Source organism: Sarcophilus harrisii, chromosome 2 (assembly GCF_902635505.1).
Source record: "Sarcophilus harrisii chromosome 2, mSarHar1.11, whole genome shotgun sequence".
NCBI classification, from domain to species: domain Eukaryota; kingdom Metazoa; phylum Chordata; class Mammalia; order Dasyuromorphia; family Dasyuridae; genus Sarcophilus; species Sarcophilus harrisii.
In genome coordinates this window covers 134,495,144-134,516,783 of record NC_045427.1, presented here as the reverse complement: position 1 = coordinate 134,516,783, position 21,640 = coordinate 134,495,144, and the positions used below count along the sequence as shown (strand labels likewise).

Below are 21,640 nucleotides of genomic sequence, written 5' to 3'. Positions count from 1 at the left end.
ACTCAAAACCTTACTAGCTTGGCAGAAGGACGCAAAAGAACTTATGTTTCTTTAAGCCTAGGATCCATTCCTTCCATGGCATAATGAGGTATTAAAGTAGGAATGTTGTTTTAGTGGTTAATATCCCACATTCTATCACTTAATTATGTTTTTTTGTATGATTCTTTCATGAGTCTTGATTTCTCTACTAGATATAAACTTCATTTAGAAGAGGACTATACCTTTTGAATATGCAACACTAATCAAATGACAAGTATATAGTACTTATGTACTTCTTCAGCAACTTACTGTATTCCTAGAAATTTGCTCTAGAAGCTCAGAATACTTACATTAGCTAAAGAAACCCTAAAGAAACCAGTTTCTTTTGGCTCACCCTTTTAGTTGCAATTTTTTTGGGAAAAGGAAAATCAAGTCTTGGAACTCCCTTTAGCTTATTTTAAGTGGGGTAGTGGTAGGAACACTGAATTGTATCTTCTGTCTTACATCCAGCAATTACAACACAATGGAAAATAACAACTTGAGAATAGCAAAGCACTTTATTATCTCATTTGATGCTGAAAATACTCTTCAGAGCTTGCTTTAGTATCAACTTCTATGTCTATATATTTGTCTATATATAACTTCTATGTCTGTTTGAGGCAATATATTGCTGGGATTATCCATAAAAATAATTTATTATTTTAAAATGTTGAGTCAGAAATTTATTGTGCATCATATGTCTAAATGAAATACAAACTATGTGTGACTTGATCCTTTCTGAAGGATAAAACAATAAAATCTGTGGAAACACTTTAATATCAAAAATGTATTTCATGAATTCATAGAATTTAAAGCTCAAAGGGGCCCCAGAGAGTTATTAACCTTTTTACAGAGAGGTTGAGCTACTTAATCTCAAGTTTACACTACCAATTTTAGAGCTACTACTTTCAAATGAAAGTGAAGATCCCAGGAAAATTTGTATGTAACTCATGATCACCTACTACTTAATTGTAATAGGGATTGCATGCAACAAAAACAACATGATATGGACTTTAGTAGACTGCAAACTGCAAAACCTAAATCATTAAGTTAGATTTTCTCAGAGCCAGTGTTAATAAAAAATGTGTGCAAAATTATAAGCAATAGCATGATTAATATAATTAATCTACTGACAACGTAAAGGAGAGGTATAATTAAATATTAATTATATTGTCCTATTTAACATGGAAAAACCAGAAAGATTTAGAATTCATATTCTATTAGCAAATCTGGCTAGGTCCCAAGGTAAAGGGCAAAAAAACATTTCCTTTGAACTAATTTGTTAAATTCAATTAAGAATAGCCTAGCCCCTTTCCCTGTGGCATCTTTAAAATTACATGGTACATAATAGATAACTTCTGGGCAATAATGTTAAAAATAGCTAAGGTAGTTGAGATTTTAAAATGAATATAAGCATGTAATAATATATACAGTAATAGAGAGGTATAAATTGCCTTTAATGGCAAAATACTGCATAGAATAGTGTGCTTCAGCATCATGGCTCTTATCTTTTACAATGAACATTAATGTCATTAAGAAAACAGGAAAAGCAGAGTAAAATACTTGGAAACAGAAAGAAGAATGTGGCAATAGGAATAAGGAGGGTTGTACATGTAGAGAAAAAGCCAACCAACCAATTCTGTTCCAGAAAGGATATTAATCACTTACCGCAAAAGCACACAACTGCCAAAAAAAATCATCCCACACACAGCAGAAAACACCAATACTAAAGAAAAAATTGAACACTTACTTCAATGAGGAAGGCTGTAGCACTTACTTGATTAATTTCATTGGTTAGCTGAGAAAGAATTGTCACTCCAATGATGCAGTGTTCAACACTATCCTGGAAATAGAAGGCAACAAGTTTTGGCTTTGTGCATATCATTTTCACTTTCTATTTGGGGCAGAGGGTCTGCATAGGTACAACATTAATATAAAAAAATACTCTAAAAGAGTAATGTATTAGACTCATCCTGAGAATGCTACTGCTGATACTTCAGGCAGTTAAATAATTTGATTTTTAGAAAATGTAGGAGAAGTGGCAAGTGGCAAAATGTGTGTGTGTGTGTGTAAATAAAAATAAAACTTACTTGTAAAAATCTTGTGACGTCTGTGATTACATTTCTGAAGACGTATTCATCCTTCTGACAGTCAAACCAACCCAGCTTTGTAATTCGAGCATATAATTGAATAAGTGCTTGGGTCACAAAAGTAGCCAGTTTTGGCCGAGTGGCAAGGTAGTTGAGCACATAGTTCCCTACATATAGAAATGATATGTGTGATAAGAGATATTGGCAAATAGGTGTCATACTTTACAACTGCTAACTAAAAGGTCACAGAATTATGAATACGAAATTGTTCATTCTAAAATTTCATGGTCCCTGTTATTTATAAATCTTACAAGTTTTATATTATATGCAGGGAAATAATGCCAAAAGGTAGGCATTCCTAGGTAGTTTAAAAAAATGTCCTTGAGGAAACCTTTACTGATATATTTCTTATTTACTAGTACCTATAAAGATTCAAAGGAGAAAAGTCCAGATAAATAAAAGACAAAGAACCTACAAAATTAACTAGATTTTCATTACTGCATTTCACAAACACACATCTTACAGTTATTTTTTATAATTTACCATTTATAAAGGTCTTTATAATCTTAACATGTAGCAATTTTCAGAACACTATCAAGCAAAAATATGAAATTAATTCTTATTCAAAATAGTACTAATAAAATCAATTTCTTTGCTTCAGAATGGAAAATTCTGTACTTACGAATGTCTATCCGTTGTTCCAACGGCAAAGGGTTGTTTGTACGTGATACAAGCTTTGTAAGGCATGTAGCTGCCAGTAACTGGGAGTACGATGACTGTGAAAACAAATCAACAAAGTGTGAGTTGCAAAATGAAGAGTTCACGTAGTAAATCAGAAGATTGTTTATTTACTTATTGTTCAAATTCTGTTCTAAAAGCGCAGTAATCAGTCTCGGTGCATTTAAATCTTAGAAAAACTCATATAACCCATTATTCTAAGGAGAATCACATGTCATACAACATGCTAAGGACAAGCACATATATAAAGCTTCAATATGGAAATATAATACATTCAAACAATTGATGTGAACACTTAAAAACCAAAAAGCTTCACCATAAGGAACCCAATTCAGGTATCTTTTAGATAATGAAGTGATAGATAGTATCATTGAGCAAAAGAAAGTAATAAAAGCCATACTAAAAAGTATGAAAGGATATCTAAACTGGTGGGAGCAATAAATGTTATTCCCACTAGTTTCATGACTTTTGTCTTAGAATACACTCTCTCACACACACTCACTCTCTCTCTCTCCATATATATATAGCATAAGAGTAAAAAATTAGAAAGTAAGATGTACACCTAATTCCAAAATGAATTTTGTTGGTATGGTTATTGATCAATTAAATTCTATATGCTATTCATTATCAAATGAGCTTTAAAGTATAATTAATAAAATTAATTTGTAAAAAATAAAAATTATCCCTGGAGATAAGAAGTAGAATTATTGTACTCTTGAGTATAGTTTTTAATGAATAACTGCTCTCAGGGAAAAGGAAGCATTCCACCTAATTATAATTCACTTGAAAGAACTGTGTAAGGATTCTTCCATGTGGTTATAACATGATAGTAAGCAGGGAACAGACTCAAAGTCATTTTAAAAAGTAATTTAATAAAGATCCATGAATAATTACGTGAAAATAGTGCATTTTTATGCCAATGGGCTATTTTAAATAATTTTAAAATATAATAAAAACAAAAACTTATGTATCCAAAATGAAAAACTAAATAAAGCTGTAACCATGACACAATTATAGTTTATATTTCTGATTTGGACCAAGCATGATCATCAATGTGTGATCAGGAAAAGGACCCTAGAAACCAGTGCTGGGAAACATGAAACTTTAGGCAAGAAACTAAAGATCTCATGGGTATAGGTGCTATTTTCAATTACATTATTAATGTTTCAGAAGAGAAAAGAAGACATGGAAATGAGAAGAGTTGGTTAAGAAGATATTGTTGAAGAAGGGAAGTTAGATTTGGGGACTTTAGATATAAAAATGATGGGCTTTTTTGGCCAGGGATGGAATATCTCTTACAAGGACTGGTAAACTTTGTTTCTTTGGAGATTTGTTCTTAATAAAGAGGAGTTTGAACAGAAAATTGTAGGGAAAGAAAGAAGGCAAAGAAGGTGCTCACATAAATCTACTAAACCAAATACAGATTTTGTAGGTATGACCAAAGGAAAAAGAGTGGAGAAGCCCAATCATTTGCAAAAGGTCATATGCCAGGGGAATATTAAGTACTAATGGCTTCAGATGCATAGAAACAAATGTACAGAATATGGTCAATAAAATGAACTACAGCCGTTAATACAAGGAGGTAAATTTAACTTCAGAGGTTCTTTAAGGTTTCTTGGAATACACACTGTTCATTCTTCATTTTGAGGAAGGCTACTGACATCATGAGGTGATCATGTGTCATTAGAACCACAGTGTTTTGACCAAGCAGTTTTAGGCATTATATTCAGATACCTTAATGCTGTTTGATATGTCATATTTTAAAATGACATATAAAAAAGTTTCTTTGAAGACCAAAGTAGTACATGTTCTTTGACTACTAGCTTGTCACTGTCAGCTACAATTCCCAGGCTTTATATTTCTTAATTCAAGGCCACTTATAAATTAATCTTCATTAAAGAACTATTTTAAAGTTAAGTCTAGAACACAAAAAGAAAAAAACTGGAAATCAATGGGGGTAGGAAAGAGTAATCATTTATATAGTGCCTACTATGTGCTAGGCCCTGGGGTAAGCACCTTGCAAATTTTGATCATTTGATCTTCACAACAACCTTGCAGCCAGGTGCTATTACTATTCTTATTTTATAGATGAGTAAATGGAGGCAAACAGTGACTTGCTCAGGGTTACACTAAGAATTTAAAGGACAAATCTTATTAAGGTCCTTCTGATTTCATTCCTAGTGTTCTACTCCCTGTATGTCTTTCCTAACTGTGAGACATATAGACATAGACAAGTAATTTAAGTATAAAAACTGAAGAGTTTCAAAAAACTACTTTAAATTAAAAATTTGATTTTAAAAATAATTTTCCTCATGGCAGGCCTCTATGATATATTCACTATAAAGCCAAGTTCCATGGAAAGAGAAAAACAAATGTATTTTAAAATCAGAGTATAGTTATTATTACTGCAAGTCAGATTAATATTTTTTCAACCAACAAGGTCATGATGGAGAGAATGCATGAGAAAACACCACCAAATCAAAGAGAAAACTAAAAAAACCAGTACAGGTGGCTCCAACTATCATCCCAAATTCTGTTGACTCCATCCCTTCCCTAAATTAAAGCAGCCTTGTGTGCTTTTCTTTAGCTTTCCACTATTAAGAAATCATCAGATAATACCCACACTCCCTCTTTCCAGGAGCAGTTGGCACTTGCTCAGGCAATCAGGACTATTGGTAAATTCAACCAAGGCTTTCTCTGCCTGGAGTCGAGTCGTTGTATCGGTAGTTTCGTAGAGCTGCTTGCACAGGTTCTCTAGTTGGGCGAGGCTCTAGAAGAGATCAAACACACACAAAAAAACTCAATGACAACAGGATTATTTCTCACTTTTGAATAGTGTGAAAGTATTCAGTTTTTCTTAAAAAAAGATTTTGAAAGTTATGTATTAACATACATTTCCATTGAAACTATCTTTGAAACTGCATTTTTGTCTATAAACTATTTCAAAAGAATGGTCCACTAAAGGATATTATATTTAAGAGGCCAATCTACACATTCAGATGATTCACGTATCACACATTTTAAATTTCCAGAGGATATGGTACCCTTTTCGAACCTTTTGAACACTCTGAGATCAATCTATCTACATCTATCAATCACATTTACATTGATTATGCACACACTTTCCTCCCCCCTTTAATCTTACAGCACAATTTTTTTTATGTATCCCCAAGCCATTTCTAAATGTCATTAAAACAAAACCCCAGAATTTATTTCGTCCAATGATTTTATCAAAGATGAATCAAATGCATTCCTGGCTTGTCATTTTGCATATAAATCATTATATGCATACAACATATTTTGTTTTCTGAATTATATTTCTCTCCTCCTTTCATGTGACCCTTCAAAATAAAACAAAAAACCCCCACGAAGACCCATTTGATTAACTTCATTAAACAAACAAAAATTCCCAGACCATTTGATTGTGGCTCCAATTTTACTTCTATTACTGACTTTGCTGCAAAATGCTACATTGGACAGCTCATTTAACTTTGCTGGGACTCAGATATGATCGCTAATGTTCCATTCGTCTTTAACAATGAAATACAAGGCAGTAAATTTCAGTGACTGAAACTTAAAAGTTCTTTTCTTAGCAGTAAATGTAATTAGTAGAGAAAGCCAACTTTAGAATTAGATCCAGTTCAATTCTTTCTACAAACATACTAGCTATAAGATGGGCACATCTACTTCTTGGCCTCTCTCTCTCTCTCTCAGAGATTTATTCTCTAAGAGAGTTTTTAAAAAGTAAGTTGTAATGAAATCACAGGTCTAGATCAAGAAAGAGTGAAGCTCCAAAATTTACGTACCTTTTCCCTCAAGTACCTCATGTTTCAAGTTGAACAGTGTCTCTCTCCTCTGTTGTATACGAAACTTCTGGGTCAGTTAGCTACACATTTAAATGACCCTGGCAATTTAAACCCAGCTGCACCATATGTTTACTTGGAGATAAGAACATGGAAACTCCCCCAAACAAACCCTTCTCTCCAAATCTTGAACTAATTCCAGAAAAGCAGGGATGATGTAAATATAGGACTCAAGACCTAAAATTGATCTATATCTATTCTATTGTGTTGGTATTCCAGTGTTGTTCTAACCTTTTGAAGTATAGAGATTCCTCTCCTCTCTTTGAGAGAAAAAAATTGAGAATTTTTATAATGGTTACTTGTACTATCAGCATAAAACAAGTTACTATGGATTTGGCAACTGTTTTAATGAATTTAATGAATTTTTACTGTATTTACAACAAGCACAGACTTGTGTATTTGAAAAAAGTTAAATATTCAGTTTACAGAAGTTATGTTTATTATAGTCACACACATTTTGTTGACAATAAAGATAGAAATGACAATGCTTAATACATATAAAAAAATATGGACTATTCACAAGAACTCTGTCCACAAATGAAAACCTCTATCCCATTTTTGTTTTTCATGATAGGGATAAAGAAAGTTGTCTTTTAAAATGTATGTCTTGACAAGACTGGAAATTAAATAGATGTCTATCAAATGAGGAAAAGCAAACATGTAATGGGATTGTAAAACATATTAAAAATAACGAGCATGAGAAAACATGATTTAACACAGTAAAGCAAGCAAAACCAAGATGTCAATATACCCATATATTGAATTGGACAGGACATGTAAATTGAAAAGGACAATAAAACAAAATAAAAAGGATTGCTACATAACTACGACTAAGGTATGCTACATAACATATGAATTATGGTTCTGGGGAAGGAGTTAAAATTCCTTTAGTTGAAATAAAAACAAACTATTAATAAATGTAAAAATTTTAAGGTAATGGCTTGAAATTAAAAGACATCTGACTATTCTCAGTAGCAACAGGATTTACTTTCTGAATAATACGGGGATCTTGCCATCATAAAGTACCATTCACATAGAAGAAGCAAAATTTAAACTGAGTGTTGAAGTTATAAATACAGTTACACAATGTGCCCTAAACTTTTCATTATTACCTCACTTTATTATGCTATGACTTTAACAATCATAGCTTTTCTACTAAGCAGTAAACCCTGCAGGCCATGAAAATTACTTCCTATTTTGCTCCACCTGTTTAATGAAGCTCAAATATCAACTTGAAAGAGAACAGGCAAGACATTACAGCACATAAGATTCAAGTTTCAACTGGGAGATGCACATACCTTGGGACTTTGATTAGACTTATTTAATTTGTTCCTCTGACTTTCTGAGAGCCCTATTAAGTTTTCCATTGAGAGCAAGGAAAAGTGAAAAAACTATATATGTACATAAAATCAGACAACAAGCAAGTTTTAAATTCAAAACAAAATTCTCACAAGGAAGAACCACTGCATATACAAATTCTGAAATACATTTTATGACACTCTAAATAAAAGATTAAATAAATCTCTATCACAAGGTATTATTTCAAATGTGTTTTAGCTCTATATCACAAACTGCAACAATTAAAACCTAAAAGTTAATCTTTAAAATTTGTTTGTGATATCAAATATTTAGCAGTTATAACCTTGAACATACTTAAATATTCACCCATACTGTCATATTGTTTGAGAAACAATCTGTAAACATCTCATTTATGTGTATTACATCTACATTGTTGACATAATAATTTTGGCTAAGCATCTGTTAGTAGTTTCATACATCTGGTTAATGGTAAGTTTTTAAAAATCCAGTTGACAAAATGCTGCAAGGTAAAGTTTGATAATGAGTTCTAGGATTAGCAAACAATACAAGCTTTTAAAAAATAAAGTCAATGACACCATTTATGCAGAGTGTAAAGATCTAATTCTATTACCTAGTCTCTAGAAGCTCACAATTCTGGTTTCTAACAAATTAATACAGCAGTTTAATAGTAAGAGAGTTCATAACTTTTGAGGCTCTTCATACTAAGATGATCCTCTAAAGCAAGAGCTATGTGTGTGTGTGTGTTTGTGAGAGCCAGAGAAGAGAGATTTTGAACTCTTTTAGCAGAGTGATAAAAGCTATGGACTGCTTTTTTTTAAGTGCCGAAATTTTTTTTTTAAGTCCCTGGATCCAAGTTAAGAACTCCTGCTATAATAGAGATCACAAGGAACTTTCTCCTTCCTCCTAAACAAGTTATCTGAGAATTCCTTAAGCAAACCAAAATTTCCTCAACTCATCTTCAGGCTAAATTATTTCACTATCTAAACCATAACTCCTACTACACACCTAAATGAGTAACGATCAATTAACTCTACCTCATCTCTTGTTTGAGCTTTACAAATCATTTTATATTTACTGGGTACATTTCCTTTACAGACTGCAGTGAAGTCACAAAAGATGTCAGAAAAGACTGCTCGGAAGATGATTCTTGCCATTCTGAGTTTTCACCCGGTCATTCTATATTGAGTCACATGCTTGACAGATACAAAAAAGAAGCAAACAACAACAAAAAGCAAAAATACTCTATTGTGATCCACATTGAATCCCCAGTCTTTTCTTTGGGTGCAGATAGCTCTCTCCATCACAAGACTATTGGAACTAGGCTGAATCATCTGGCCATTTAAAAGAGCCATGTCCATCAGAATTAATCATCACATAATTTTGTTGCTATGTACAATGATCTTCTGGTTCTGCTCATTTCACTTAATCACTTAGCATCAGTTTATATAAGTCTCTCCAGTCCTCTGAAATCATCCTGCTAATCATTTCTTATAGAATAATATTCCATAACATTCATATGTCAGCTTATTCAATCATTCTCCAACGCAGGGGTCCTCAAACTATGGCCCGCGGGCCAGATATGGCACCCAGGGCTATGAAGTTTCTTTAGTTAAAGGCCCACAAAACATAGTTTTTGTTTTTACTATAGTACGGCCCTCCAACAGTCTGAGGGACAATGAACTGGCCCCCTATTTAAAAAGTTTGGGGACCCTTGCGGCATTCACTCAGTTTTCAGTTCCTTACCACCATAAAAATATTTAATTTAAATATATATACATATAAATGCATTTAATTTGAAATTTAAAAATGTTACATACATTTTTGCACATGTGGGTCCTTCTCCCTCCTTTATGATCTCTTTGGAATATTAGCTCAGTAGAAACACTGCTGGGTCAAAAGGTATATACAGTTTGATAACCCTTTGGGTATAGTTCCAAATTACTCTCCAGAATGGTTGGGTCCATTCACAATTCCATCAACAATATATTAATGTCCCAGTTTCCCCACATCTCCAATTATTCGTCATTATCTATTCTTGTTGGAAGAAGATTTTCTAATTAGCAAAGAAGTGCTCTTGCATACGTATAGCTCAACCTATTTAAATGCAAATTCCAGAATCACTCGGGTGATTCTGGTCTGGTCAACAATAAAGGAATGACCTTCACAACAGAAAACTAATTCAGTTAACTTACATTTCTGTCAGATTTTAATGTCACTAAGTTATCAAGTTTCTTAAGTCTGGGTGAAAAGAATATAGGCCACAGCTATTTTGATCTTTAATGTAAGATATGACCTCTTTAAAGTACAGCCTCTAGTATGTAATACTATCTTAACAGTAATTTAGTTTAGATGAAGATGAATTATATTACAAGGGAGACTTTTAACATCATTTACATTCTTCAAAGCAAATGGAAATAAAGGAACACTAATTTTTTTTTAACACCCTCTTTTTGAAAATGTTGAAAATTATCGCTCCTCAAAAATCAATCCAATATTACATAGCTTTAACATATAGTTAAAAAAAAAATCAGATGTTCCCTTTAGTTTTCCAACTAGTTGCTATCAAACTCTGTTGGATAAGATAGGAACTGCCAACAATACATAGTACTGATCTGGAAATAGTTTTTAGCTGAATAAAATATTTAATACAGCTTTGGAAAACAAAAACAAAAAAACAACCTAATCTCAAATCTTTTTAATGAAACTATTAAAATCTGTGTTTAGGCTCATATAGAGGAATTCTTTTTTTAAAAGACAAAAATGTGCATATTTGTAAATATTTCCATTTCTTAGGATGCCTTCTATCTAAAAGGTACTGCAGAAATTTGGAACTATGCCCAAAAGGATATAAAAATGTGCATATCTTGTGATCCAGTGGTTTGTATACCAAAGAAATCATAAAAGGGGCAAAGAGACTCACCTCTGCAAAAATGTGTAGCAACCCTTTTTGTAATGGCAAGGAACTGGAAATTGAGTGGATGTCCATCAAGTTAGGGGAATGGATGAATAATTTATGGCATATGAAAGTTATGGAATACTATTGTTCTATAAGAAATGATGAGCAGGCTAATTTCAGAAAGACCTAGAAAGATTTACCTGAACTGATACTTAGTGAAGTGAGCAGAAACAAGAGAATACTGAACATAGCTTTAAGATTATATGATGATCAACTCTAATGGATGTGGCTTTTTTCAACAAGGAGGTAATTCAAGGTACTTCCAATAGAATTGGGATGGAAAATGCCACCCATGTTCAGAAAGAAAACTGAATGTGGATAATAGTACAGTATGTTCATCTTTTTTTTTTTTTTTTTTTAAAAAGGGTGATGGTGGGGTTATTTTTCCCTTTTGATCTGACCCCCGCCCCCATTATGACAAATATGGACATATGTTTAGGAGAATTGCACATGTTTAACCTGAACTGGATTGCTTCCTATCTTGGGAAGAGGGAAGGAAGAAAAATTTGGAATGCAAGGTTTTGGGAAGGTGAATGGTGAATTTGTTATGTATTTGGAAAAATAAAATAGTATTAAAAAAAAAAAGGTACTGTTGCCAAAAACAAAGCCATTTCTACTCAGAACATAACCCTATTAATCTAGAACTCATTAATTAGTCATTTATTTAGTAAGATTAAAAATTTTTGCATTCACAAATTTTTCTATGAAAATTATAAATGAGAAAAGATTGTTTAACCAACTTGAGAATCAACCACTTTTAAGCACTTAGAAACAAGTAACACAAAGACACCAACTGATGTGGTAATTATACATTCAGTAAAATGCTACTTAAAAAACTCTTATTGCAAAACTTTGTTAATTTAATTAACCTAAACATTGTACTTAGAGCAAAAGAATGTTAAAGTTGAGAAGAGACTTAAGTTTGTCTAGTTCATTAGACTAATTTTTATACATTGCAGAGAAAGTGAGAAGCCTAAGATCACAATGTAAGCTAGCTAGTTAGTAGCAGAGTGAGGGACTATGGTATAGTGCCTATACCATACTGCATCAATGCATACTGTTGGGACTGAATCAAATGATTCTGAATGGCCTTTTCAAGTCCACATTTAATGAAGTTTTTTTTTTTTTAATTTTTAATACAAAGGCTAATAAATACTTTTGCTGTTTAATAGCATATGATTCTTCATGACCCAATAGGCCAATAGCAAGTCAGGTCTTTTTATTCTCCTCTTATCTATCAAAGTCTACCCAAAAATCAAATTTGCTATTTCCATGCTCCATCTTATCTTCTGCAGTTCCTTTCGTCCTTTGTTTTCAATCTTTCCCAACACCAGGGTCCTTTCCATTTACTGATTCTTGTCTTCTCATTGTATGGCCAAAGTATTTAAGTTTCAATGTCAGTATCTGACCTTTCAATGAGTACCCTAAATGAATATCTTTAAGTATTGACTGATTTAATCTTCTTGCTATAAGTAAATATGAATTAATCAACAACATATATAATTATATGCCACCATTGTGTTAAATGCTGAAAGTGAAATAGTTCTTGATTCTTAAGAAAGTTAAATGTTTGTCAGGAGAGATAATATGTATATGCATATGTAAGTATTCACAAAATAAATGAAAGATAATTTGAGGAGGGAAGGAAGGCACTATCATTTAAAGGGAATCAAAAAAGATTTCATTTATTTAATTGATTTATATTTTTTACATTTTTTTTACACTCCACATATTACCACTTTTGTTCTTAATAAATACGTGACTCAAGACAAAAAACCATTGAAATTAAATGGTTTCTCCCCCATCTCCCTCAAGTTCTCTTTATAGTAACCCATCGGGACAAGACAACCTTGTCTATACACAAATATCAGGGAATTTCTTGGAAGTTAGTAGATATAACAGAACCAAAGTGTAAAGATGGTTGGAAGAGAGAATGTTTTAATACAAAGACTGGTAGACACCTTTCCATCTTAACTCTTGTTAAGTCAAACTAATTCCAAAGTGACAGATCAAAAAAAAAAAAAATCATTCTTTAGCATTACTTTTCATATCTAAAGTTTCAATGTTTAAGTAGGACATGTGAATATGGGAACAGGCTTTTAGCAGTCCTCAAAATCTAGCCTTTAAACCTTTAAACATGATTAGACTTTGAGATGAAAATGAATATAAATGGTAGCAGGAATTTTTTGTCCAGGTTATATTGACTCAAGCTCATCCCCTAAGCAAAAGGGTCTGGATGGAACAAGTTAAGTCAACTTAATTTTAATACCACTCAGGGATATGGATTTATTTTAGGGTAGAACCAAAGTGAAGGTAAAAGTATTTGCTTTAATCTGCTAATATCACAATAATTACAAACCATATTTTTCTGAAATTCTTTCTATTCCCCTTTCAAAAAAAGTCAAATGTCCTTTTAATAATTTTTCCTTTAAATGGAAAAATTTTAATTCCAAAAAAAAGAAGTTTATCAATAATCTGCAAATTTTATTTTGGAATTGTAAAACTCTATCTTCTGCTAATGCATGTTCTTGGAATGACAGAATAATGGAATTTTAATAGAATAGAAAAACCACTTTTAGTAAATCGTTAAACTAAGATTTTAGGAGTCACTTGGGGATATTCTGTTGCCGAGAATAAAAAAGCAAGACCTTATTTTGCTTTGCTTCTAGGGAATGTCTACAAGTTATCAACTAAGATAAAAATTAGACACTTTCAACAAGTGATAATGCAAAGCAGGAGTCTGGTAGGCTTTAGATAAGGCCAACAAGCTGGCTAACACATGAAACTGCAAATTTCTAAAGTTAACACCAAAATTCTAATCAAGTTTTAATGTAATAAACATGTATATGACTAGTGAATTATGGGTATGAAATAAAGAACCAAAACAAGTTGTTCCAGAAGTCAAACATCTATATGATTTACTGATTAAGTTACTTATTTAAATGTTCTCACATTTTTGACTGTCAAATTAATATCACTAGGATATGAGCTTAGTCCCTTCTCAGGAAGAACATGAGTGGTGAAACAATTAGAAGCTGAAATGGACAAACCCCTTCAAAGAGATGTTAAATGCTAAATCAATAGTACTTTGTACAAATCAATTCTTGTTCTGTATAGAATATATCTGAGAAATTTGTGGGTCTTGATTTAACTCTGGATGCATTATACCTTCTTCACTGGTCTTTGAGTTTTCTCTCTCTTAAGAAAGCCTATGTAAAACCTGGAAAATAACCTGACATTTATAGAGAGCTTTCAGGAAGCAAGGGTAGTAGATCAAGCTAGCTTGGAGACCTATCCAACTTCTATCTCTGACTACTATGAGGGAGGTTATTTCAGGTTATTTCACTTCTCAGTGTTTTTAAGTAACCCCAGTTCTCCAAAGGTAGAACTTTCATCTAGGAGTCCTCTATAATAGTGAATCTCAGGTCAAGTCCTTCTTTATCTCTAAGGTTCGAAAAACAATTAGTCATCAAGAATTTATTAAGTGCTTTTGCTTACTATGTCCCAAGTACTATGCCAAGTCATCAGGATACAAAAGAAAGGCAAAACCATGGTCCTGACTCAGAGCTAACATTCCACTCAAGAAACAACACATACCAGCAGCAGTGTGAAGAACAAAATGGATAAGCGAAGAGACTTGAAACAACAGAGACCAATTAGGACACTATCAAATTAAACCAGGTGAGAAGTGAAAAAGAGGAAAAAAGAGTGGTGGCTGTGTTTAAAGAAAGGAAAAGACAAAACTGGAGACTATGTGGATTCAGCAAGTGATTTAATATAAAGGAATGCGATGGGAGATAATAAGTATGGCTGGCTCCAGCTATATGAACCTGGGTGACAAGATAGGAGGAAGACAAACATATAGAATTCTAAAGGAGAAATAGGTAGTAGGCTAGCTGAGGGCCAGCCTCGGGAAAAGAAGGAAGATTCATCTTCATGGGTTCAATTCTGGCCTCAGACACTTATTAGCTAGATAAGTCATTTAACTTCATTCACCAGTTTCTTCATCTGTAAAATAGGCTGGAAAAAAGAAATGCCAAACAACTCTAGTGTCTTTGTTAAGAAACACAAAACAAGTTAATGAAGAGATCAATAATTAAAGGAGATGGGTTTGAGGACAACATAAATTCTAGTTTCAACATGTTAAATTTGAGATATTGATTGACAGGACTTCAAGGTACATGTATATAGTAGACTATTGGCAATGATGGACAAGAGTTCTTGAAAGAAGAATAGAATTGAAATCCGAGACCAAAGATAAAACTTACAGCTGTCACTATGAACCATCAGTTTTTCCCAGCTAGCTAATAGAGGGTAATCCAACTGAAAAGTCTAAATGGGATAAGGCTACACACCACGGTGCTTGTAAATCCGAGTCATGAACATGCAGCACTCAAACTGGAAGGAGGTGGGGGATTTCATTCCGATTCAGAACCACTTTGGCAGCACTGAAATCTTTTATGTCTCTAGCCTGAACTGTTCCTGAGACTATGGAATAACATACTATTCAATATCCCTAGAAAGCAGAAATAAGACCTGTATGTTTATACTATCTCTCTACTTATATCATTTATATCTCAGTTATTTGTACATTGTCTCTTGTTAAGAGCTATTTTCGCACTCAACTACCACTAATCTATCCTGATTCTTAGGTCTGTTCAGAGAAACTCTAATACTACAAATCTTAACTCTGCTTTGAGGTCTCCAGAATGCTCAGGGCGATATCTCATATGGACACAGTTTGAGTACAACAGAGCACTCAAGAGTTTTGACAGACAAGCTTAGACTTTATTCACGTAGTTTACACCTCACTCTATGACCTCCTGCACTCTCTTATCTCTCCCCAAGGCCAAGCTCCAGGTGAAGAAGGTGGAAAAGGGATGGAAAAGAGGTCAAGACCTTCCTCCTCTTGAGCTTATATAGGGTCTATGAGGTCACAGACACAAGACAATTGAAAATGGAGATTAATTCCAGTGCCTGAGTAAGTTTCAGAGTGTTTAGGATTCCTGTGGTGGCTGAAGGTCCCACCCACAAAGGAGGTCCCTATGTACTCATACCCAATCACATCCAGGGACCTCAAGACCATTGGCCTCCTTACATGCCAATTGGGCTTGCCAGACCTCTCTAATGGACCCTTACAAACTCTTCCATCAGAATTTGAATCCCAAGGATTTAGGATAGCCTAGCATATAGTTATGTTTAATAAATACTCGTCATTTAGTAAAATGCTATTCATATACAAATAGAAGCTATGTACATATAAAATATAGACAGTAAATGAATTAAGTAATTCCATGATATGAGAAATCTTAAAAGTCAAAATATTGGGGGGGCAGGGGGAAGGAAAAAAATTTAAGGCTTGTAATACTAAAAACAACTAAACAGTTGGAAGAAATGATTTAAGAATCACTGATCTACATGTTAAATGTGCAATTCTTCTACACAAACTTCCACATTTATCACCCTGAACAAGAAAAACCCAGATCAAAAAGAAAAGAAATGAGAACAAAAGAAAGCGAACAAGAAAAAAAGTGAAAATACTATGTTGTGATCCACACTCAGTCCCCACAAGTCCTCTTTCTGTGTGTAGATGGCTCTATTCATTACAAGACCACTGGAACTGGCTTAAATCACCTCATTGTTTGGAAAAGAGCCACATCCATTGATCACCACATAATCTCTTTGTTGCTGTGTACAATGTTGTCTTCATTTTATCCACTTTACTTCATGTGAGTCTCTCCAGATTCTTCGGAATCATCCTGCTGATCATTTCTTGTAGAACAATATTCTATAACATTCATATACCACAATTTATTCAGCCATTTCCCAATTGTGGGCATCTACTCAAGTTTCTAGTTCCTTGGTTCTACAAAAAGGACTAACACAACGAATCCAACCGTTCTGGAGAGAAATCTGGACTTATGCCCCAAAAGTTATCAAACTGCATACCCTTTGATCCAGCAGTGCTATTACTAGATTTATATCCCAAAGAAATACTAAAGAAGGGAAATGGTACTGTATATGCCAAAATGCTTGTGGCAGCCCTGTTTGTAATGGCTAGAAACTGGAAAATGAATGGATGCCCATCAAATGGAGAATATGAATGTTATGGAATATTACTGTTCTGTAAGAAATGACCAGCAGAATGAATACAGAGAGGCTTGTAGAGACTTACATGAACTGATGCTAAGTGAAATGAGCAGAACCAGGAGATCATTATATACTTCAACAACGAGACTGTATGAGGATGTATTCTGATGGAAGTGGATTTTTTTTGACAAAGAGAAGATCTAATTCAGTTCCAGTTGATCAATGATGGCCAGAAGCAGCTACATCCAAAGAAAGAACACTGGTAAATGAGTGTAAACTGTTTGCATTTTTTGTTTTTCTTCTCAGGTTACTTTTTACCTTCTGAATCCAATTCTTCCTGTGCAACAAGAGAACTGTTTGGTTCTGCACACATATATTGTATCTAGGATATACTGTAACATATTTAACATGTATAAGACTGCTTGCCATCTAGGGGAGGGGGTGGAGGGACGGAGGGGAAAAATCGGAACAGAAGTGAGTGCAAGGGATAATGTTGTCAAAAAATTACCCAGGCATATGTTCTTTCAATAAAAAGTTACAATTAAAAAGAAAGAAAAAAGGCTATCACAAGCATATTTGGACATATGGGTCCTTTTCTTTTTTATGATCTCTTTGGGATACAGACCCAATGGAGATACTGCTAGATCAAAGGATATATATATGTAAAGGGCAATTTTCTAAGAAAGAAATCCAAACTATCAATAGCCATATGAAAGGGGGAAAAAAAGATAAAAGCTCCAAATAACTAATAATTATACAAATTAAATACATTTTGAGTTCATACTTTACAACCTGTAAAACTAGCAAAATTGAGGGGAAAAAAGGATAACAGTTGTTGGAGGAGCTATAGAGGGAAAAAAATGGTACCCTAATGCAATATTAGTAGAGTTGTAAATTGGTCCTGCCATTATATAAGACAATTTGGAACTATGACTAAGAAATTGTTAAACTGTGCCTACTGATAACAACACTAGGACTTTAAGAGATTAAAGAAAAAGGACAAAGACTAACATCTACAAAAATATTTGTAGTAGCAAATTTATAGTAGCCAAGATCTAAGGAAGTAATCATAAGAAATAATGCAAGGGATAGTTTCAGTGAAATATAGGAAAATCTCTATGAACTACTATTGAATTCTGAAGTAAGCAGAAAGAACAAGGAGAACAATTTATACCAAAACAAACAAAACCCCACTAAAAAAGCATGTACCTCTGAAATAATGCTAATCAACCTTTTATTCTAGAGAACTGATTATAAAGTCAGATAATCAGCTCCAAAGGGGTAGATTGATGGGCACTGACAAAGGACTAAGCCAACGATTCCCACATTTGTCTCATTATTCATATTTTTTACAAAGGTTTTGTTTTTCTCTCTTTGTACTCTGTTCCACCCCCCTTCAGTTGAGGAGAAAATAATTTACTCACTGAAAAAATAAGTCATTTGGAAAAAAAAAAAAAGGAAAGGGAAAAAAAGAAACTATGTCTTATCAATTGAGGAACAATTGAACAAATAACATGTGAATATAACATACTATTTATACTGTAGATTAAGAAATTATGAAATGTCAGAAAAACCTGATAAAATTGTATAAATGGATATAGAATAAAATGAACAGAACCCAGAGAACAACTTATTTAACTTTATTAAAGACAAAAAAACTCAAAATTTTAGATCTCAGATCAATGCAATGACCATGATTCTTAATGACTAATGTTAAGATTGCTAGCCCCCTCCTGATAAAATTAGAATGAAACATTTTTGGAACATTTGCTTTATCAAGAATATTTTTAAAGTGCTTTGTTTGGTTTTTCAATGGAAGGTGTAGATTTTTGTTCACTGAAAAAACAGATTAAAAACAAAAAAAATCCCACTTCTGCTTCTTGGGATGAAATGTTTCTCTTTTCTCAGCAAAGGAAAAGAATTTTTGAATCGCAAGGAGAAGATGAGAATGACTAATTGCGACTTGATAGACATGATAAATAAGAAAATTGTAAATGGGCATTGAGTGAAAGTTCAAGGGACAAGGAACAGATGGTTGCCACACGAAGACACTAAAGAATTGATAGGCATGAATATTGATTGGATCTTTAGAAATAATAGAGTTCATGAGGAATGAGTTCCATAGGAAAAGAGGGGCAACTATCACCGTTACTATTTAATATTGTATTAGAAATGCTAGCTTTGGCAATAAGAGCTGAGAAAGAGATTAAAGGAATAAGAATAGGCAATGAGGAAACCAAATTATCACTCTGCTGACGATATATGGTATACTTGGAGAACCCCAGAGATTCTACTAAAAAGTTATTAGAAATAATCCACAACTTTAGCAAAGTTGCTGGTTATAAAATAAACCCACATAAGTCATCAGCATTCTTATATATCACTAACAAAATCCAACACTCAGAGTTACAAAGAGAAATTCCATTTAAAGTAACTACTGATAATATGAAATATTTAGGAATCTATCTGCCAAGGGAAAATCAGAAACTTTATGAGCAAAATTACAGACCACTTTTCACACAAATTAAGTCTGATCTAACCAATTGGAAAAATATTAAATGCTCTTGGATAGGGCGAGCAAATATAATAAAGATGACAATATTACCTAAACTAATCTATTTATTTAGCACTATACCAGACTCCCAAAAAACCATTTTAATGACCTAGAAAAAATAACAACAAAATTCAGGAAAAACAAAAGGTCAAGAATTTCAAGGGAATTAATGAAAAAAAAAATCAAATGAAGGTGGCTTAGCTGTACCAGATCTAAAATTATATTATAGAGCAGCAGTTACCAAAACCATTTGGTAAGAACTTACTGTATGATTAGTTGATCAGTGGAATAGGTTAGGTTCAAGGGACAAAACAGTCAACAACTATAGCAACCTAGTCTTTGACAAACCCAAAGACCCCAGCTTTTGGGATAAGAACTTACTGTATGACAAAAATTGCTGGGAAAATTGAAAACTAATATGGCAGAAACTAAGCATTGATCCACACTTAACACCGTACACCAAGATAAGGTCAAAATGGGTTCATGATCTAGGCATAAAGAATAAAATTATTAACAAATTAGAGGAACACAGGATGGTTTACCTCTCAGACCTGTGGAAGGGGAAGGAATTTATGACCAAAGAAGAACTAGAGATCATTACTGATCACAAAATAGAAAATTTCGATTATACCAAACTGAAAAGTTTTTGTACAAACAAAACTAATGCAGACAAGATTAGAAGGGAAGCAATAAACTGGGAAAATATTTTTACAGTCAAAGGTTCTGATAAAGGCCTCATTTCAAAAATATATAGAAAATTAACTCTAATTTATAAAAAATCAAGCCATTCTCCAATTGAAAAATGGTCAAAGGATATGAACAGACAATTCTCAGATGAAGAAATTGAAACTATTTCTAGTCATATGAAAAGATGCTCCAAGTCATTATTAATCAGAAAAATGCAAATTAAGACAACTCTAAGATACCACTACATACCTGTCAGATTGACTAAGATGACAGGAAAAAATAATGATGATTGTTGGAGGGGATGAGGGAAAACTGGGACATTGATGCATTGTTGGTGGAGTTGTGAACGAATCCAACCATTTTGGAGAGTAGTTTGGAACTATGCTCAAAAAGTTATCAAACTGTGCATACCCTTTGATCCAGCAGTGTTACTACTGGGATTATATCCCAAAGAGATTATAAAGAAGGGAAAGGGACCTGTATGTGCACGAATGTTTGTGGCAGCCCTTTTTGTAGTGGCTAGAAACTGGAAACTGAATGGATGTCCATCAGTTGGAGAATGGCTGAATAAAATGTGGTATATGAATATTATGGAATATTACTGTTCTGTAAGAAATGACCAACAGGATGATTTCAGAAAGGCCTGGAGAGACTTACACGAACTGATGCTGAGTGAAATGAGCAGGACCAGGAGATCATTATATACTTCAACAACAATACTATATGATGACCAGTTCTGATGGACCAGGCCATCCTCAGCAACGAGATCAACCAAATCATTTCTAATGGAGCAGTAATGAACTGAACCAGCTACGCCCAGAGAAAGAACTCTGGGAGATGACTAAAAACCATTACATTGAATTCCCAATCCCTATATTTATGCCCATCTGCATTTTTTATTTCCTTCACAAGCTAATTGTACAATATTTCAGAGTCTGATTCTTTTTATACAGCAAAATAACTGTTTGGTCATGTATACTTATTGTGTATCTAATTTATATTTTAATATATTTAACATCTACTGGTCATCCTGCCATCTGGGGGAGGGGGTGGAGGGTAAGAGGTGAAAAATTGGAACAAGAGGTTTGGCAATTGTTAATGCTGTAATGTTACCCATACCTGTAATGGGTATAACCTGTAAATAAAAGGCTATTAAATTAAAAAAAAAAAAAAAGAAAAGAGGGGCAAATGTTTTTAAGGAAGGGAAGAAAATGCAGATTATGATCTATACATCAATAAACTTGATTTCAATTCCTGGCAAAATTCTGTAATGTATTAGTAAAACATGGTTTAAAAACATCTATTAAAGTAATCATAGAAATAG

The 21,640-nt window shown here is 33.3% G+C and overlaps 1 protein-coding gene across 1 annotated transcript in view; it reads right to left on the bottom strand.

The window, feature by feature from the left end:
- XPO7 (exportin 7) overlaps nt 1–6,747 on the bottom strand; it is a 35,169-nt gene extending 28,422 nt beyond the window's left edge. Inside the window, exons 1-5 of the mRNA XM_003758052.4 lie at nt 6,653–6,747; nt 5,470–5,616; nt 2,791–2,884; nt 2,109–2,275; nt 1,796–1,861 (exon numbers count right to left, since the gene is read on the bottom strand). Coding sequence (XP_003758100.1) covers nt 1,796–1,861; nt 2,109–2,275; nt 2,791–2,884; nt 5,470–5,616; nt 6,653–6,673 — 495 coding nt within the window. The 5' untranslated portion in view covers nt 6,674–6,747. The remainder of the gene's footprint in view (nt 1–1,795; nt 1,862–2,108; nt 2,276–2,790; nt 2,885–5,469; nt 5,617–6,652) is intronic.
- Nucleotides 6,748–21,640: the final 14,893 nt, after the last annotated feature.